This window comes from Gallinula chloropus (assembly GCF_964237585.1).
Source record: "Gallinula chloropus genome assembly, chromosome: 8".
Lineage (NCBI taxonomy): Eukaryota > Metazoa > Chordata > Aves > Gruiformes > Rallidae > Gallinula > Gallinula chloropus.
This window is the reverse complement of record NC_140093.1, coordinates 27,803,214-27,824,216: the sequence shown is the minus strand read 5'-3', so window position 1 is coordinate 27,824,216 and position 21,003 is coordinate 27,803,214. Positions and strand designations below refer to the sequence as shown.

At 49.7% G+C, this 21,003-nt stretch overlaps 1 protein-coding gene across 1 annotated transcript in view; it reads right to left on the bottom strand.

The window, feature by feature from the left end:
• RYK (receptor like tyrosine kinase) overlaps nt 1-21,003 on the bottom strand; it is a gene marked incomplete at its 5' end in the record, with an annotated part of 67,529 nt that overhangs the window by 35,442 nt on the left and 11,084 nt on the right. The window contains 5 exons of the mRNA XM_084267734.1: nt 4,309-4,453; nt 5,760-5,816; nt 7,724-7,858; nt 9,716-9,815; nt 11,431-11,552. Of these exons, the coding sequence (XP_084123860.1) occupies nt 4,309-4,453; nt 5,760-5,816; nt 7,724-7,858; nt 9,716-9,815; nt 11,431-11,552 (559 nt within the window). The remainder of the gene's footprint in view (nt 1-4,308; nt 4,454-5,759; nt 5,817-7,723; nt 7,859-9,715; nt 9,816-11,430; nt 11,553-21,003) is intronic.

Sequence of the window (21,003 nt, the reverse complement as noted above, 5' to 3'; positions counted from 1 at the left end):
CCAGGCTGGTGGTGGTTGGAGGCACCTCTGGAGATCATCCAGCCCAACCCCTGCTGAAGCAGGGTCACCTCAAGCAGGTCACACAGGGTCGTGTCTAGATGGGTTTGGGATCTCCCCAGAGAAGGAGACTCCTCAGCTTCTCTGGGCAGCCTGTCCCAGCTCTTGGGCACCCACAGAAGGAAGGAGCTTTTCCTCATGTTAGGATGGACCTCCCTGTGTTCCAGTTTGCACCCATTGCTCCCTGTCCTGTCACTGGCCACTGCTGAGAAGAGTCTGGCCCCATCCTTTGGACACAACCTTTAGCGATTGATCAGCATTGATGAGATCCCCTCTCGGTCTCCAGACTGAACAGCCCCAGCTCTCTCAGCCTCCCCTCACACAGAGATGCTCCAGGCCCTCATCATCCTTGTACCCTCACTGGACTCTCTCCAGTAGCTCCCTGTCTGTCCTGAACTGGGAGCCCAGCACTGAGCACCCAACTCCAGCTGTGGCCAAGCCAAGGGGGAGAAGAACAGAACCTCCCTCAACCTGGTTGTCCATGATCTTCTCCACACCCCCAGGTCCCACTGGTCTCTTGGCCCTGAGTTCACACTGCTGGTCAGGGAGAGCTTGTGTCCTCCAGGACTCCCAGATCCTTCTCTGCAGCTCTGTGCCCCAGCAGGTCACCCAGAACTGTACAGGTGCCTGTGGTTATTCCTCCCTGGGGACAGAACTCTACACCTGCCCTTGCTGAACTTCATTTGGTTCCTCTCCCAACTCTCCAGCCTGTCCAGGTCAGCTACAGCTCATCCCACAGACAATGTCCTATGTAACAGAGTTGTCCTCTGGCCATGACAGCTCCAAGTGTGAAAAGGTTTGCAGGCAAGGGCAGTGCCTGTCAATAGCTCAGACAGCAGGGCTGGAAGAAGCTTTTTTGATTCCCCCTCCAAACACACACAAACATCCCCCCCTCTTTTGATACTTGGAAGGTTCTCCACTTCAGACTGCATTGGGAGAACAAAGAAGAGATTGTTTCTGGGTATAACCCTCTGCCTTGCCAAATAACCAACATTCCCTTTGCTCCTTGGGCTGCTTCTGAGCACTGCCCGAGCAGTGGTAGCCATCCTCACAGGATATTCAGGCATGCCTGGACCCCTGCTAGCTATGAAGCAAGACTTCCTTAAAGAAAGCAAGCCAAGGCAACCCTTCCCCATTACACATGATCACAGACACACCTTTTTTTCATCTTTAGAAGAGATTCTCACAACACAAACATCAGGGTTATTCATTTATAGGTTGCCTAGATCTCTCTGAAAACAGGCTTTTTATTTCCACATCCACTGCCTTCCAGGTGTTGGCTTCCAGCAGCAGCACGAGGTTGAAAGCCACACTGGTGGGTCTGTTACTCCACTTAAACTTCCTTTAGAGTTCCTGAATGAGTATTTTCAGGTGTTAGCAACCTGTAACTGCTTATTTCCAGTGTCTGCAGCGTGAGCTGCTTCGGTAGGATTCAGTCTCCTCCCCGGAGCAGCAGCGCCCCAGCATGGTCACCACATTAATCACCAGCACTGAACCTGCATTTCGTTTTCCTGCCAGGGCTGGAAACTCCTTTTGTAACTCGATCCACCCCACCAGCCCCACAGCTTTCCTTGGCTGGCTTCCTGCTGCAGGCAAGCTGCGAGGGGGGTTACTCTTTGTGCCTCTTGCAAACACACCTTCATGGCTGGCTCCATTCTGGTTCCTAGGTGGAACTTGCTCATGTTTACAGGCTTGCTGAGCTTCTCACTTGCAGGCTCTGTCAGCCTCTTGAAGGATGCCTCCTCCTTGCTTTCAGTAACCCCCATTATCCCACTGTTAAGCTGGGCCAACTCTCTCTGGCGCTTTTTCAAGCGCCTCTGAGCGGAAGGACGCAAGCTCAGAGGTCTCCATGCCGTGTTCTCAGCCTGTAAACCCAGCTGCTGGGTCTCAGCTTCTGCTTAACAACCTTCCTTCCTTTTATTTAGTTCTGGGGTCTGAAATTAAGAGCAAGGCCAGGGGGGTTTCCAGCCTCAGCTGCTCCTGGGAGGTCCTTAACCCCCAGTGACTTCTCTTCCATTCAGAACCCCTTCACAGCAACATTCGGAGCCAAACCTGAGTGTAACGGGCTCTGCCAGGGCACAGCATCCAGGCTGAACTGTGAGGGCAGGACACTGGCAGAACTGGACACACCTTGAGTGGTGGGTCCAGTTCTGGGCTCCTCACCATCAGAAGGACATGGAGGTCCTGCAGCGAGTCCAGAGAAGGGCAACCAGGCTGGGGAAGGGGCTGGAGGGCAAATCCCATGAGAAGTGGCTGAGGGAGCTGGGGGTGTTCAGCCTGGAGAAGAGGAGGCTGAGGGGAGACCTTCTCCCCACCTCCCCTGCCCTGCCAGGAGGGTGCAGAGAGGTGGGCAATGGTCTCTTCAGCCAGGGGACAGGAGATGGGACAAGGGGCAATGGGCTCAAGCTGGGCCAGGGCAGGGTCAGCTCAGATGTGAGGGAAAAGTTCTCCCCTGCAAGAGTTGTCAGGGCCTGGCACAGGCTGCCCAGGGAGGGGGCTGAGTCACCTTCCCTGGATGAGGTGCTCAGGGATCAGGTTTAGCTTAGGATGGGAATGGTTGGACTTGATGATCTTAAAGGTCTTTTCCAACCTTGTCACTGTGACCATCGCCTCGCAGCCTCTTCGCTGGCTCCCCAGCACACAGCCCGTTCTGAAAGCAGAACTCAGGTCTTCAGGCACATTTTGGCTGTGTTACCCCTCTGCTAGGACACTAGTTGTCCACAGCTCTTAGCCAGGAGCCCAGCCAAGGTTTGGTCAGGTGCTTTGGGGCTCAAAACCCAAGCCAAAGCATGCATCACTCTGGAAAGTAAATCCCACCACCACAGAAGTTACCAGAAGGCCACGTGCCAATCTATAGGAAGTTCTTTAATGCCTGCAAACCCCTGAGCATTAACAGTAGATGAAATTTTAGCTTGTATCTCCACAGTAATGAAGCTCACTGGAGGGGACTGAAGGATGCTGAGGCAGTCTGTGAAACCCCCACAGGTGACACTGCTCATGTACTCTAACAACGTCACGCTTCTTCCTGATGCAAAGCCAGCTGCACACCTTCTGCCATCTTCAACTGATCTCAGAACCCTCAGCAGACAGCAAGGCATGCAGGGATTGAGGAAAGATGGCAAGTCACTCAGATCATCAGACACTAAGAGAACTTTACTGCTACTTTACCACCCCAAAAACACCCTTGGGGGACACCAGAGCAGTAAATGGCAGAAAGAAAACCAGAAACAAACAGCTGAGTGGATAGAGGGGAAATGAAGAGATACTCTGAGAGGTTGCAGGCAGGAACACAAACAGCACAGGACATCCTTTCCACAGGGGTGACAAGCCTGCTTCTCAGTCTGAAAACTGCCTGCTTCCAGCCAGCAGCACCCCAACAGCCACTTGTTCACACAGCCTCAGCAGAGCCAGGCTCCACCTGCTCTGTCACCCCCCTTCCACCCCAATGTTCTACCCCAGCTCAGCTGGCTGTTCCCCTGTCCTGTTTTGGGTGCATGTGCCAATTTGGTTTTTCTGGTTTGAAAATACATTTGGGAGAGCACTGGGTTCCCAGCCTTATAACCAACCAGCTGTAAGCCCCAGCCTTTACCCTAAGGCCAAAGGGAACACCAGTGAATCAATCAGCATAGAACTGAAATTCCATCTCCCATAAGAGTAATGAACAAGTACCCCAGAGGAGGCTGGGGAGAGGTGGGGGCTGACCTTTTCTCCCCAGTGATAAGGGACAGGACAAGAGGAAACAGCATCAAGCTGTGCCAGGGAAGGCTTAGCTTGGACATTAGGAAAAACTCCCCAGGTATTGGAAAGGGCTGCCCAGGGAAGTGGTGGATTTTCCATCCCTGGAGGTATTTAAAAGACGGTTAGATGAGGTGCTGAGGGACATGGTTTAGATGATGGTTTAGGGTGACAGTTGCACTTGATGATCTAAAGGGTCCCTTCCAACCAAGACAATTCTATGATTCTGTGGTTTTCAGTGTGCCTGGGTATTTATCAAATTTTCCTTCAATCCTGGCAATCCTGTTGGATCTGATTCTGCCCAAACTTCCCCACTGTATGTCCTCCACACAACTACTGCAGCAAAAGCCTCCCATACCCCAGAAACAGCAACTGTTGCCTTTCTGCAGCACGGTACTTACCACTCATAGTAACTGCTATGGCTTGACACCAAGAGATGAACTTGGAAGCAGCCAAAGTCCCACAAAAAAGAGTAAACCCATCCCAAAAATGCCCTTGGTAAGTTTGAACACGTACCTGTCATCCAACTCTATCCTCTTCATGCTGTGGAGATGCAAGACAGCTAATATTATTGCCACCAGGAATATGACTGCACAGCACACGCCGACGCTGATGTAAAACACACGGGTAGAAGTGGTGGGAGCTGTGTTCACAGGATCAACTGGAACAGAAAGGTGGGGAGTTACTGAACTTTTCTCCAAAGCAGCCCCCCAAAACCTGCACACAACGTTTTTCCCAGTTCCCAGAAGGCTGGTGTGTCTGGAGGGCAGTGCTGCTGTCCCCAGACTCGCCCCCAGTGTCCTGCCACCCGGGTCTGGCAGGAGCAGGCAGCAGGAGCCAGCCCATAGAGACAGGCAGACAGACCATGGTAAACCCCAGAGAAGTGGAAACCACAGCTCCTGCTGCAGCAAAGCAGGGCAGACCCAGAAAGCCCTCCTGGGCAAAAGGAGGGTTCCCACTGATGGATAAAACTAGCCAAACATCTCCCAAAACAGTCACGTTGTTCTTGCTGGTTCTACCTCACAGAACCCCTCGACTCACTCTCCTGCATGGCTCCCACAGCACACACACAGTAGCAACATGGCCAAACCCAGCCTCTGGCTCAGCTGAGCCCCAGTGCAGCACAGATTTGCTACCTGGGGCTGACAGAGCTGGAGCCACCTGCACAGGGGGGACACACCAATACAGTACATAAACCAAGCCAGACACCCAGGCACAGGGTGCTTCACAGTGCTGGCTCACCCAGCAAACGCACCCCAGCACACCCTGTGATGGGTGGATTACAGCCCCCTGACTTGCATCTTAATGCAGCAGCTTCAACCTTCTTTCTCCACAGACTCTCAACTGCAGTAATTTAGGGTAAAATTATGTTGCACTTTGGCAGCAGGTGCCACACTGGCCTTTGGCTGGTGTTAAGAGCAACAGGGGCAGAGGGATTGGAGGCAGGAGGAGGCAGTAGCCTTACACACCCCCAACCTTAAATGGCAGGTGGAGAACAATCAGCCTGGAAGAGACAACAGGTAGCAAAAGGAAAACTGAACCACATGTCCCACTGCTTCCAAAATGTACTTTGGCAAAATCTTTTAGGTTTTGGGGGGCACAGTGGCTGCACACAGTCAATGGTATTTCCAGCTAGAGGATAGAGTAAAAGAATCAACCCCATCCAATACTGACAAGCCAAACAGCAACCCACACAGGTCCTAAGCTCAAGAAAACAGATCAGTCCTGTACAGAAACCAGAGCCCTTCAGTGGTCAAAGAAAGGAGTTCAGAGACTTGGAGTAGGCTTCCTCCCTCTTCACCAATACATATTCCCAATAAAAGTAATGAATTACCAAAACAACCCAGCACAATACTGGGGTGGGTACAGACTGTGTGGGGAGTGTTTTCAAAAGGGAAAAGAGAAAGAACATTACAAGAATTTCATTTGGGACACCCAAAGCAAGCTGTACACTCAGAATTACTTACAGATAGCCTTGCTGCTGTTTTTGTCAGATGCTGGAGATTTTACTTCTGGTTCAAGCTCTAAAAGGACAAGATAAAACCATTAAGCTCAGTCCACGTTTAGTGTTCTAGCCCTCCACACAAAATAATTGCCTTATTTATCAAAAAACAAGCCTGCTTTTCCAACCAGACAAGCCCACTCCAGCACTACAGTTATCTGCAGATGGCTATTTTAAGTACCTAACCCCCTGCAGAATAAAACCCCCACGCTTCTTTCAGACACATGGGTCAGACATCTCATCACTGATGCACATGTCCATCCAGGCCATGCTTGAGCCCACTGAATCTTCCTACCTCAAAAAGCCCTGTGGCTCATCCAAAGCAGCAGAGAGCAAAAAGAGGAGGTGTGGAGTGTGAGAGCACATACGACAGCACTGAACAACAAAGACCTCACAAATCAGTTACTACAGGATAGAAAGTAACTTCTTGAGCTTTCACTCAATGCTACCCTGACCTTTTGGGAGAAATTCCACAGGGACTTATCCTAGGAAAAGGTCAGAGATGCAGCTTTGGGCACTCTGCCTTCTCAGCTGATGCTGTGGGGTTTGAAGCTGGGAGATGAAAAGAGCAAAATGAGAAATGGCACAAAAGGCCAAAGCCTGAGGACAATGCTCAGGTCTGCGTGTGAAAACAGTCCTTTAGGAAGGGGATAAGCTTCTTTGGGCTCCCCACAAGCCTGGGCACTAAGAGGAGTGATGCAAAGCAAGGGAAAGCAGCTGTGGAGATGACTTGAGGTGAACCTCGCTGAGGCTGCGCACACAGCCGAGGCAGCGTAAGGGGTTCCTGCGGCTGCCAAGGCACAGACCTGTCACCAGTCCCAGCTGTGAGCAGCTGCTTCCCCCCCTGCACAGTCCCTCCCCACCCCTGCTAAGCCAGCTCTGCCTCCTAGACTTGTGAGGAAGCAATCTGGGGAGGGAGGAGGGAAATAGCTCAGCCCTGTTGTTGTTCTTCCCCTCCTTTTTGAACTTTAGGAGGAGCCACTACTAATGCCCTGAGCAAAACCCATGAGCAAGCTCCTGTGTGTTCTTAGCTTAGGCACTAAATTCCAGTCAGAAATCCCTGGATGCTCTATGCCAACTTAACACACATCACAAAAAATGGACTTTTTTAATGAGCCCACAGAAAAACAGTCTTTGCAAGAATCACTTCTGCATCATTTAGGAAGTGGCCATCTCTCACAACCCCACACAGCACCTGCCAGAAGTTCATCCTTCCGCATTTATACCCAAAACAAGTGACAAACTCCCCCTGAAAAGCCAACTAGCATCCTCAAAGGCTCCAAGTAAACTGAAGAGTGCCAGGAGGAAGGTGTAAATAGAGAGACAGCTGACCTCACACGCTGCCCAGGATCCCACAGCCAGTTTGAAGGAGGATTCCCCAGCATAGTTTTCTTCTGATGCCAATGAAAATACTTGTGGGAAGGAGACAGCTGCTGCTGTCCAAGAATAGATCGTGCTTGGTGATTAAGTCAAAACACACAAGCAGCAATTTGGGATTTCAGAAGTCTCCATCCCTCTGCACTCTCCATCTGAAAGACTGGCACCTGCTTCAGTGCATTACAGAGCCACGTTCAGGTTTAAGCTCATTTCCTAAGCCAAGCAGAAAGAGTTGCTAACTGTTAAAGCCACCTGAGTATCCAGAGTGCTATAGTTCTGAGGTAACCAGTTCCCTGCCTTCCAAGAACAAGAGAGCAAATGTGAAAGGATGGGGCAATGCAGCAGAACACTTGGGAGTTTGTTCATCCATCAGCTTGTCCCAAAAATGCCCATTTGTCTCCAAAAGGCAGAGTTTTACCTGGCTTCTCCCTACCCTCTCCAACAATCTCCACAACTATCGCTCACATCACGGATAATACACCTTCCCACTCCTTTTTCCTACCCTACTTGAACACCAAAAGGCTTGTTAACATTTGAAACTTCATGTCTTACTTTTGTAGCACATTTTCCTTCGTTTGAAGTTTAACACTGTGATGTTTTTTGCTGAATTTATTGTCAAGTTGAGCTGCATTAGTATTGTGACCTCAGAGTCGAGTCTGCCGGTGCAGGAGAGTTCCACACGAAACACTGCAAAGAGACACCGAACAGGCATCACCACTCAGCTTTTCAGGCATTGTGGTAAAAGAATATTAAAATAAAAAGTATTTATGTACAATGCTCTTTATGTACTTCATGTATTTTTAAAGCACTTGCCAGTAAGAAATGCTATTTTAGCCTTTCCTTTCAGACAACTACCAAAGCATTAGGTGTGTTTATTAGAGTTACATTAAAGGGTTACCAACCACTGAAACAAGTGGATATGGGGATAAATGACTGTCATTGGAGTGAAAACCTCCATTATCACAAAACCCCCCAGAAAAGTCTCATTGTTCTTGTCTCTTTCAATGCCAACAGTTAAGTTTGAGTACTTTGCCCCCCACAAATGTGACTGGAAGCAAAGCTTACACTGATATGACATCATTTATTTTCTAGCTTATACAGCAGTATTACTTATGCCAAGAGAACAGACACAGCATAATTGGCTAGTGCCTGCTGTCACAAAAAGCAGTACAAAGCCAAAACATGGCTTTTATTGCCCTTATCCAACAGAAAATAAGGAACCATCACTCATCCAATTATCCCAAAACAAATAACATGGTATAAACTCCACAATGGAGTTAATGTCTATTCAGAAGGGCTTTCTCAGGTTTAAAATCACCATAAACACATCAATTTGATAACAACTCCCCCTGATCTTGAAATGCCATCTCTACAGGCTGGAGGAACTCAAGGGAAGGATTTTAAAGATCCATGTAATTGCTATGGACTGAAAGGGAACAGGAACCTTGTGTGTGTAGGTACACATTGAAAACCTCCCGTTTCCTTTCACAGAGTCACAGGATCACAGGGGTGGGAAGGGCCCTCAAGAGCCCATAGGGTCCAACCCCCTGCCAAAGCAGCTCCCTAGGACAGGGCACACAGGGCGGTGTCCAGACGGGGCTGGAATCTCTCCAGAGAAGGAGACTCCACACCCCCTGGGCAGCCTGTCCCAGGGCTCCCTCACCCTCACTGGGGAAAAGTTCTTCCCCATGTTGGTGTGGAACTCCCTGGGCTCCAACTTGCAGCCATTGCCCCTTGTCCTGTCCCCACAGACACTGAAAAGGGGCTGCCCATTTCCCCCTGCATCCCCTGCTTCAAATATTGATAAACATTGATCAGATCCCTCCTTCGTCTTCTCTTCTCCAGGCTGAACAGCCCCAGCTCACTCAGCCTTTCCTCACAGGGGAGATGCTCCAGGCTCTTCATCATCTCTGTCCCTCCTCTGGAGTCTCTCCAGGAGATCCCTGGCTTTGTTATCCCAGGGAGCCCAGAACTGGACACAACACTCCAAGTGGGGCCTGACCAGGGCAGAGCAGAGGGGGAGGATCCCCTCCTGTGACCTGCTGCCCACACTCCTCCTGATGCCCCCAGGATCCCATTGTCTCTCTCAGCCCCCAGGGCACACTGCTGACTCATGGCCAACCTGTCACCCACCAGGACCCCCAGGTCCTTCTCCACAGAGCTCCTCTCCAGCAGGTCACCCCCAGCCTGTACTGATTCCAGCAGTTATTCCTTCCCAGGTGCCAGACTCTACACTTGCTTTTGTTGAACCTCATTTGGTTTCTTACTGCCCAGCTTTCCAGCCTGTCGAGGTCAGGCTTTCCAGGAAGATCTCTACCCTCCACTAAACAGGGGGGAATTCTACTCTCAGATTATCAGTCTCCAATCTATAATACAGTTTTATCAACATCATAACTGTTGCACACAGCCTGTAAGCATAGAGGGAAAAAAAACCCACAGCCTTACCCATGCTCCACAGCTTTTAGAAGAACCAAAGTACCACCAGAAAACATTATTTATTAGCACCAGCACTCACTGAGTGCTTTCCAGGGGTGAGGAACTTACCTGAGAGGGTGCGAGGAACTTCTCCCTGGAGGGAAATGTTGGCCTGGGGCATTGCCATGGTCATGGGATTATCTACCTGAAATCCCAGTTTATACTCAACCTGTAACGACAGGCAGGGGATGGAAAACACGTCAGGATTCTCTTCAGTAGTAAAAAAAGCAATGCTATATAGCTTTCCATAATTCCTGACATTAAAACCCCTTTATCCTGTTTCCAAAGAATTCTGGTGATTAATTTAAGCCCCCCAACTGAAGTCTCACCATCAGACTGCTGCGACAGTTCCAGTTCAGAACACAAAGAGAGACATCACTTGTAATCAGTCCTGAAGAACTGTGGCAGAATTTAAAGGGCTGTATTGAATTAAAAAAACCCAAACCCACCCCAAACCTCACTTGCTGATACTTTCAAACTGCCTTGTTCTAAAGCCAGTTTGTTAAAACCATCGGAATTCAAGAAATTTCCCCTCCTCTAAGTCAGTCTGATAAGCTACACAGCCCAAACTGCTTACAAACAGCTTACACAACTCGAGTCAAGACTTTGCTTCCACTTATGAAGCTGCTTCTGAAAATATTCATTTTAAAAAAGATATATCCAGGACCTACTGAAACTACAGCCTGCTGGGAAATTCACACTCAACTGAAGGAATCTGGTGTGACTTTGATCCAGGAGGTTCTTCCCCCACCCCTTCTGAAAACTTAATAGGATGTGTTATGATATTAATTTAATTTTCAGCCACGATGCCAAGGGTAGAAGTGTAAGCCAGCCTCTGAACTGCACTACACCCCATCCTACAAAGGGGGCACACAAGACATCGAGCGGTGCAACAGCAGTGGTGGAAGGAGCCCAAAAAGTCCTACTCCAAACCAGAGACAGGCCCAAGGAAAATCCAGGGCAGGGACACAGGTAGGTCCGAGCTGGAGCTACAAGGAAACTCCTTCAAAGGTCCTGTTCAAATGGGAAGAGACTGAACTGCCTGTGGGGGTGGGATGTGGTATCAAAGCGAAGGGCTGGCTCACACTGATCCAAAATTCACATCTCTAATGAAGTTACACCTCAAAGAGAAGATCAGCAGCAGGAGGAACCTTTAGAAGCCGTATTGGTAGAGTTGTTAAGTATTACTGCTCCAACTGCAGTCCCTCTGCCTTAAGGACAGAAAAATAACCATCTTCCTTTTTTTTTTAAAAAAAAAAATCTGGCAGAGACTAAACAGATCATTTCAGACACAAAACCAAACTGTTGAGTAACTGGAAATCCTTCCAAATGTAAGTGCATACACAACCTTTATGTCAGCTGTTACTGCCTGCTCCAGCCACGGTGATTAAGTGAAACAAAAATCCCTTTCCATTTAACCAGGGCTTGGCAGTAACATACAAGATGCCACTTTTACAGGTTCTTCTCATCTCCAAACATAAGTTTCTGCAAATCTCTACGTAACATTTGATGTCCAGAGGCTTCAGTTCACAGCTGCCCCTTCTGCATGCTCAATGCACCTCCAGAAGAGATCCCACTGCCAGTACCTTGTATGTATACACACAGCAAAAAGTAGAAACCAGCTCAAAACAAGCACTTACCCAAAGAAAGGAACAGTTGGGACATGGACATTCTCAGTGGATATAAAGAACTCTCTTGCAGCTGGCACATCCTAACTTTGACCAAGCCCAGGAGGAATTCCAGCAGCAGCTAAGCAGTAGAGGTCACCCTCCCAGCCTGCTTACCTTGGATTTAGCATACCAGCTGAAGTGAAGGCTGTTGGTCTCACTGGGTATTAAGAGATTGAAGGACAAGGCGTAGTGATTGACCACATCGTTCCTCACGTACGACAGCTCCGCATCGAGGCCTGTAGTGAGGAAGAGAGGGAGGAGAACAGGACAGGAGGTGACACACCAGGACAAACACCTCTGGGTACCCACTGGCTCCGCTCGGATCTGGATGTTTAGGGGGGTTTGGAGTTCAGTGCTCACACAGATCAGCATCCACACGAGCACTTCAAATTCTTACAAAGCAGCAAGGTCAGAGAGATGCCACAGGAGGCAACAGAAGGAAACACACCTTTTCACACAGCCCTCCCAAAGCCATTACAGGCTCTCCTAGATGGGAATTGCAGGTCCAGTTTTGCTCGTATTCACAACTGCACACACTCAAATCCAGCTGCTCTGGATTACCAGCTTCCTAACTGCTGGTCCTTCTTCTGGAACAGCTCATGTCTTGAGCCTGAGACACACAAGCAAGATGGGACCAACTCCAAAGCGATGGGATCGCACCACAAAGCACGCAGCACGGAGAAGAAGGGAGTTTGTACACCAGGCTACACAAGTGTTTTGCCTGCTCTTTGCTCTCTGAACCTTCTAATGCACCTAGAGAACCAAGTGACCCACACCACTGCTTCTTACCGAGCACTGAGGCACGTTCTTCTGCCAAGCAAGATGCAGACTCGGGTATGACAAGCAGCAAAGCTGCTGGGAGCTGTTGCAGCATGTGTTCTGAGCTCACACTGAACAGCAGGACCTTCCAGCTCACCCTTGGTGTCCTCAGCAGGGAAGTGAGCACCACACATCCACCCCAGTCCCTGCAGCTGTAGGATAAATCCCAGCTCTGTACCCTCAGGCCAAAGCCACACTGTACTTGTCACCAGGACCATTTTGTCTTTTGTTTCCTATGGGGTTTTGTTCCTCCAGTGCTCCCAGTTAAAAGCTCTCCAGGCTCAGCAACAGACTGGAGAACAGAGAACAGCCAGGCAAGTCATGCCAGCTCCAAACATGACCTGTGCAGGGGGAAGAGTTCAGTCCAAACTCTCACAGCACAGCTGGGGGCTCCAATGATGGGGTCAGCATTACCACAGCCAGTCAAGAGAACCAGGGACACGGGGCTCTGAGATGACAGCTGAAGGTGTCCTCAAGTTATTTCAGGGAATCATGAAAGGTTGGGTGTTTTATTGAAGAGAGGGGGAAAAAGTATCAGAGAACTAAACTATGCAGTCAAGCTGCATTTGAAAAAAGGGAGAGTTAGCTGGAGAGAAACTGGCTGGAGGGTGGTCACCAGTGGCTCCAAGGCCAGGTGGAAGATGGTGACAGGCAGAGTTCCTCAAGGGGCAGTACTGGGACTGGTGCTTTATTAACAACACTGGCAGAGGGATTGAGTGCACTCTCAGCAAGGTGCTGATGACACCAAGCTGAGTGCTGAGGTCAACATGCCAGAGGGACAGGATGGGAAGGGGGCCTGGGATGCCAGAGGCACCTCGACAGGGTGGAGAAGTGGGCCCAGAGGAACCTCATGAGATTCAACAAAGGTAAGTGCAGGGTCCTACATATGGGTTGAGACAACAGTGAAAAAATACAGCCAGACCTTTTCCTGTGAATCCTCCTGTTGTTCAGAGTGACCCACATCCAGCCACTGTCCCAAAACTGCTGAGAAGGCAACACAAACCCTCACAGAAAATCCACATCCTTGGCAGTGTTTCCAAGTGCAGGGTCCTGCCCCTGGGTCAGGACAACCCCTGTTATCCATACAGGTCAGGAGATGATGGGCTGGAAAGCAGCCCTGAGGAAAAGGACTTGGGGGGACTCATGGGTGAGAAGATGGACATGAGCCACCAATGTGCATCTGCAGCCCCCAAGACCAACCCCATCCTGGGCTGCATCACCAGAAGTGTGGCCAGCAGATAGAGGAGATTGTCCCCCTCTGCTCTGCTCTGGGGACACCTCACCTGCAGTGCTGGGTCCAGCTCTGGAGCCTCAGCACAAGGAGGACACAGACCTGTTGGAGCTGGTCCAGAGGAGGCCACAAAAATAATCCAAGGGCTGGAGCAGCTCCCCTATGGAGACAGGCTGAGAGTTGGGCTGGTTCAGCCTGGAGAAGAGAAGGCTCAGGGGGACCTTATAGTGACCTTCCAGTCCCTGAGAGGTGCCTGTAGGAAAGCTGGGGAGGAGCTGTTTGCATGGAGCAATAGGACAAGGGATGATGGTTTTAAACTGGAAAAGGGGAGATTTAGGTTGGGTATTAGGAAGAAGCTCTTCACTCTGAGGCTGGTGGATCCCTGGCACAGGTTGCCCAGAGAGGGGGTGGAGGCCCCATCCCCAGAGACATTCAAGGTCAGACTCAATGGGGTGACCTGCTCTAGTGAAAATGTCCCTGTTCATTGCAGGGGCAGGACTGGATGGGCTTTGAAGGTCCCTTCCCACCTAACACATTCCATGATTCTAAATATTTTGTCTTATTTAGCACAAAAACCAGTCACAGATCAGCAGAAACTGAGAATCACCCTCTTATTCCAGAACTCCACTGAATCTACCTTGTCTCCACCAAAACCCACCCAAGCCATCCTCTTCCTTCCTGCAGCTGTTAACCTCCTTTATCCCCTGCTGCTTCATTAGTGTCCTTGAACCCAATCAAAACCCAAGAATATATCATCAAAAATACCAGGGGGAGAACCCTGGAGACTGGATACATGAAAGGAGTCAACAGATCGGAGTAAACCCAGGGAGAAAGGCTCATCTTGAACAGAAGATGATGCAGGTGATGCTTTAAGTGCCAAATGTGAGACAGTCTATGAAAAGAGTTAAACCCTTGTTCTCCAGTTTGTCTGTATTTCCACTCAATAACAAACAGCAAGTGCCAAATCCTGGCCACCAGGAAAACAGGCAGGAGGGGGAACAGGCACAGACCTTGAACCAAACAAAAGCTTTCAGCACCAAAGAAAGTGCAAGCTCACTAAACAGCCTGCCTAGACCATGCTTACATGCACCCTGGTTTATATATGAGCTCTCTCTCAGCTTTAGGAGGCACACAGGCAAGAGCTCACCTCTATCAAAGCTTCCCACCACAGCCAATCATGAATCACAGGGGTTGGAAGGGGCCTCCAGAGCCCATGGGGTCCAACCCCCTGCCAAAGCAGCTCCCTAGGACAGGGCACACAGGTCAGTGTCCAGACGGGGCTGGAATCTCTCCAGAGAAAGAGACTCCACACCCCCTGGGCAGCCTGTCCCAGGGCTCCCTCACCCTCACTGGGGAAAAGTTCTTCCCCATGTTGCTGTGGAACTCCCTGTGCTCCAACTTGCAGCCATTGCCCCTTGTCCTGTCCCCACAGACATTGAGAAGAGGCTGCCCATGTCCCCGTGTCCCACCCTTCAGATATTGATAACCAGTGATCAGATCCCCTCTCAGGCTTCTTCTCTCCAGGCTGAACAGCCCCAGCTCACTCAGCCTTTCCTCACAGGGGAGATGCTCCAGAACTTTAAGACAGGAAGATTTACAGGCCTAAACTTATAAAAGTATTCAAATCCAACCCAGTAAGCACAAGTTACTAAAAATCAGGAGGACAAAAGGATTAGCAGGTAAAACAGGGAAACTAAACCTCTCTTGGAATAAAGCAAACTCCCCTCTGCCTATGAGTGGTCACACCAACCACTCGAGGCTCCCAAACATCCCTTTCAGAACCTGCCAGATCCAAGGTGACAAGGTGACAGCCCTTGGTTTAACAGAATCCACACAGAGAAACCCACCATAGAAAGCAGAGGGGCACCCAGCAATACAGTTACACCTGGCAGAAACCCCAGCCTTTATAAAGCCAGGTAAAAGGCAGTGCTAGCTGAGGCTGACAGGCATAAATACCTTGGCATGGAATAACATCTGAAGCTGTACAAACCAAACTATCCTACAGAAGCTCAATCAAATCTCCAAGCTTGAGTAGCGTGGTACAACACTGAGTAACTGGATTAGAGAGGCTACTGATGTTTTAATGCCTGTGCTGCCATAAAAAGCTCCAGGCTAACGAGCGGTGCCAATTACATTAATTTCAAGAGCATCGTGGGGCATGAGAATCAATGTGAAGTGTTATTGCTTCAGAAGAATTAGGCTCTTGGAGAGGTGTTGTAGTACAGCTCTTCACTCCTACAGAAGGCAGACCATCACCCAGGTTTGCTTCCTGTTTCTATCAGGGGTCTACAGAAAATCCCTAGGGAAGAACCCAAAGCCACAGTAAATACAGAGGGACCCTTCCCCAGGAGATCCTCTGTGCTCCCAGTGTTTGCAGGTCACAGCTCCTAAGCTAACAGGCAGCATCTTCCAACAGTAGGTCTTTTTCTTCTGTGACTTGGGATAAATGCCACCTCAAACCCTGGGAACTGATGGATTTGTTCCTGGGGAATGGGAGTGTTTCCATACTGCAGCAAGGAACACGTTCCCTCTATCACACATCTTTTGCCATCACCAAATCACAGACAAAATTCAACCTTCCACACACAGCTAGGAACATGGGTCTGCACCAGACCAGCCAACTCCCACCTCCCTCCCATCCACCACCTGGCTTTGCTCCTAGGCTGTCCCTCCATCCCTAACATTTCATGCCTTCAATCCCCAATTCCTGAAGCACCATGTCTGTATTACTCATCTCAATCAGGCTGGAAAAACACCTTTAAAAATGCCAGTTGAACCTGCCAGTCAAAACCAATCCCCTTGCCTCTGCTGGGGGCAGGCAGCCGGGCAGGAAGGGGTGCTGTGCCCGACATGGAGGGGCCCAGCTGCCAACCACCAGCGATGCTGGGAGCTGCACCCTATGGGAGGGCACTGGGAGGTAGGTACAAACAAGCAATGGCACAGGGAACAGCAGCCAGAGCCCCCTGATGGGCTGTGTGGTCTGAATACCCCTGACTCAGGCTGCCATCGCTCCGACCGCCGCGTTCCAGGGCTCCTCTGGTTGGCCAGTCTTATGCTTAGAGGAAGAGGAAGGTTCCCTGGTACCCACAGGAACCCAGGCACTGCTGCACCCCTGAGAGCTCCACAGCAGGCAGCCTCCAGGCTTCTAGTCTAGGTGATGCTGCTCTGGCAGAGGGGTTGGACTAGATGATCTTTTGAGGTCCCTTCCAACCCCTGGCAGTCTGTGACCCTACAGTTCGCAGACTTCAGCCAGGATAAGGTTGGATTTTCTCATTTTTCACACAGGTTAAATCCTCCCCAAGAGGAACCACACAGCCTGCCAGGCTCCAACAGCACTGCTGAAGACAGAGGAGGGGGATACCACTGCAAGCATGCCAGGTGGATCACATCCAGCATCCCAGGTTTGGATGAGCCTTGGTGAAGCATCAAACAGGTTCAGTTATGCTCCAGCTACCTCTAGTCAATCAGACACTTTGTCCCTTGTTACCTACATACCTTTCACTGACAAGGAACCTGGGCCTCCTCACCACCCCAATGCCCAGACTAAGTGCTACTTCTAAGAGTTAAGGCATTTGCAGGAAACCATCCATGCTCCATTACTGTGACAGTTTAACTCAGAAGTGCTTTAATTCCACATCTTGCCTTTTTTTCCTCCTTCAGACAAACGTTCTTACCCCTGCCCTGCAATGATCCTTACTCAAACCTTCAGCAAGCCAAGCTCAAGGAGCCAGACTGGTGCTTTGCAAGGGGGAAGAAAAAAAGTAGAAAAAGGAAAGATGGGGGAACACTCCCCAAATCAGCTGAACTCCCTGAATTGGTGAGGATGCTCAGGAGCACCCCACACAGAGCACAAGACTGCAGCAGGACTAGCTCTGATGGAGCTTGTACTAAAATAGCACTGGTTTATAGTTTTCCTGTTTAATGGTACTTCACCCAGAGAGTCCAGGCTTTTTATTTATCCAAAATATCCTCTAGGCACAGGCAGCTTTGAAATATGGCATTAAACTCATTAAGAGACTCACTCAGCTTAAACCAGCGACCTCAATTTTTACTAGAGGTGTGTAAAGCTCAAAACACTGCAGCAGCACAAGACATAACCAGTCTGTGTAGCAGGCTGCTGAGGAAAAGGCAGCAGAAACAAGGTTCATTTTCCCAACTGTTTCAGATTTCAGTAAACTTGGGACACTAAAACCTGCTGACTGGTACCTCACGTTTCTCCAAGGTGCCTGGTCCCTCCTAGGATGTTCCACACTTTGGTCACCTGGCACTTGACGTGGGGCACACAGTCTCCTCAGAGCAGTATGTCATGTTTTACACCGTGTGTGGAATGATGAAAGAGCAGCCAGGTGGCTCTCCAAGAAAAGCACAGATGCATTAACAAACAGACAGCTCTTCAATCATTTTTCTAAGCAAAGCAGGAGAAGAAAACCTTAAATACATACAAAATAATCCTTGGGTTACACAAACTGCAGAGGAGAAGCTGTTCTGAAACACTTCTGTTGGTTTAAGCAGTATATTGGCAATCAATAGCCACAAGTTTTAAAACACAGGCTGCAGTTTTCCTTCTTCAAGCCTCCTTCAGCACTCAAAGCCCACATGCAGACAGCTCCCAACATGAAAGGATCCAGCTTCTCCTTGCGTGGACTGGACTAATCTACACCAACCCACATGAAAACAGCAAGGCCAGGGCTGTGCTATGATCCCAAAGCAAAACAGGCACCCTTGTACCCAGGCAACCCCTCAATCTCATTATTAGCTTCCACATCCCTGTGCCTCCCATCCTCGGGCGCAAACTTGAAAGGATAAATTCAAGCTGAACACAAACAAAAAGGTAAATTTAAGCGGCACCATGGAGAAAGCCTGTCATTCTTTGCAGCGTTTAGCATAACAAAACATCTGAAGCAGCTCAGAAAGGGAGGGGAGAGGCCAATTTTCATTCCCAAACGCAAAAGATGCTGGGCAGCCCTTGTGTTCAGGACAAAATTGGATCGTGTCAGTCTAGCAGCCTAACAAAACACTCCTTTCCAAATGCCCTTGTGTAAATGCAGTCAGCTTCAACTCTCTTTTCTTCTTCTTCTTCCTAAGCACAACATACAAAAGAAACTTGCCTCTATCAGCATGGGAAAAGCTTGGGTTTATTCTTATGAAGCAAAGCTATCCTACAACACACACTCACAGTAACACAGACAATGACAGTATTTAGGCATCTGCTACCCCAGGTACCAGACTTCACATCACCATAACGTAGTTCTGGAAGGTTACATCTAAAAATCAAGCATGAATGTACAATGTAAGGGTTTGTAAGATTGCTCTTGCTGAAATACTGCTTGCTGCACTGTATCAGCCCTAGGCTAACAGCAACCTGCAGGCAACAGCTGATGTAACTGGCTTCCCGGCTGCCTACCCATCCCTCTGGCAGATTCCCGTCTGCATACAGGAATGACTGATGTTGGTGCCTGTTTTCTTGCTAGGCCAGTCTGCAATTTGTAAGTGTTTCCTCATAAGCAGCTGAGAAGTCTCTGAGAAGCACCAGAGCTTTCACAAAGCAAGCCACTCCTGTTCCTGAGTCACAGCTACTGAAACGCACCCACCGCAGAGAGTGACACAGGTCAGCGAGTCACAATCTTCACAGAAATACTCTGCTCAGAGGTTTATGTGCCCCACAGAAGGACGGCTCCGCTCCCAGCAGCTCATCTGGATTAGCCCTCTGGCCAGACCAGAAACTTCCAACTCCAGGGTAAACAGCCACTGCCCCTGTACTGGGCACTGGTGAGGCTGCACCTCGAGTGCTGGGTCCAGTTCTGGGCTCCTCACCATCAGAAGGACATCAAGGTCCTGGAGCGAGTCCAGAGAAGGGCAACCAGGCTGGGGAAGGGGCTGGAGGGCAAATCCCATGAAGAGCGGCTGAGGGAGCTGGGGGTGTTCAGCCTGGAGAAGAGGAGGCTGAGGAGAGACCTTCTCCCCACCTCCACTGCCCTGACAGGAGGGTGCAGAGAGGTGGGCGATGGTCTCTTCATCCAGGGGACAGGAGATGGGACAAGGGGCAATGGGCTCAAGCTGCCCCAGGGCAGGGTCAGCTCAGATGTGAGGGAAAAGTTCTTCCCTGGCAGAGTTGTCAGGGCCTGGAACAGGCTGCCCAGGGAGGGGGCTGAGTCCCCACCTCTGGGTGTGTTTAACAGAGGGGAGATGAGGTGCTCAGGGATCTGGGTCAGCACAGGAAAGGGACAGTTGAACTTGATGATCTTAAAGGTCTTTTCCAACCTGGTGATTCTGTGAAAGAGCAGGAGTATTAAGCTTTGACATCCCCCTCACCACCATCCACTTCCCAGGGCTGTGCTGCCTGCCCCCCAGCCGATTCTCCCAACACCCGGCAGTTCCCCTTGCTGCAGACAGATATCTTTTACTTCTCGATTTTCCTTTAATCACAAACTTTCTGTAAGTCCAAAGCACTGACTTTTAATCCTGAGCTTCACATTTTTGGCAAGCACGTGCTGGAGAAACTCTGCCTCAATTCACACCATCAGCCTAAGCACAGGGAAACGTGGCTGCTGAGTCTAAAGCCAGCTCCTGACTACCAAGGGTTTTGTTTTTCAGGGCAGAGAGAACTTTCCCTAGAGCAAGGCTCCTTAGTTTGAATTACTTCACTTCAGCTTATGCAGGGCTGAAGCTCTAACTGGGAGTTTAAAAAATGAGGAAAATCAACTATAAACTGTTCCATGTGGATCAATTTCATTTAGCAATGAGGAAACTATTGGAAATGTTATACTCAGCACAAAGAATCCTTCTTACCTCCTGTATTTTATATCCTGTATATACAACAACTAAAGTGAACTTGCCCTTATGAAATAAGGGAGATTAAAGCTTTCTGCTTGCATTCTGAGTTCAGTTTTCCACAATGCTACAGCCTGCCAGTTACAGCTGCTGTGGGGAATCTGGGCTGAAGCACTTGCTTTGAAACATCTGAGAGGCCAGGAGGAGTCTCTGGAAAAGATGACCGATGAGAAGTCAGCAGAGGAAAAAAAAAGTGAAATGTTAAGGAAGTGGAGATGATGAAGAAACAGCTTTTCACTCCCCTAACACAGGTGCCAGAGACCAGCAATGGATGTCGTTCAGCCTCAAGCCCGAGAGGCAAATCAGCAGCAGGGATCCACCAGCACTAACAGGCTTTCTACCTTCTGCTCAGCAGCATTTCCTCCCTGCCTGTCAAACAGTCCATCTGCTCATCACCTACTTGACACTCAGGGGAAAAACCACACCTCAACAAAGAACACCCTGCTGTGGGGAGCAGCTTCCTACCTCTGTGTGAAGTCCAGCATTGTCTGTGTGACTCAGGCTCAGGAAAGAGCTCTTCTCCCCTCTCTAACTCCAGCCTAAGCTTTGCCAGGAAGGGATGCCCTATAATCCAGGACCAAGCACATGGAAAACAGACTAGAAATAAAGTCTCAGCTCGACACATCACTGCAGCACACCAGAATGTGCAAGCTGTTTGTGGAGCTGCTCTAACTTCAGCTTCCCAAAGTAAAGCCAACTGGGAGGTCACCCCGTTCTCACCCTGTGCACAGTGAGCCCCTCGCAAGCTGGAGGTGGAATTCAATGTGAGGAAATACTCAACCTAACTTCAAGGAGGTGACTGGAGC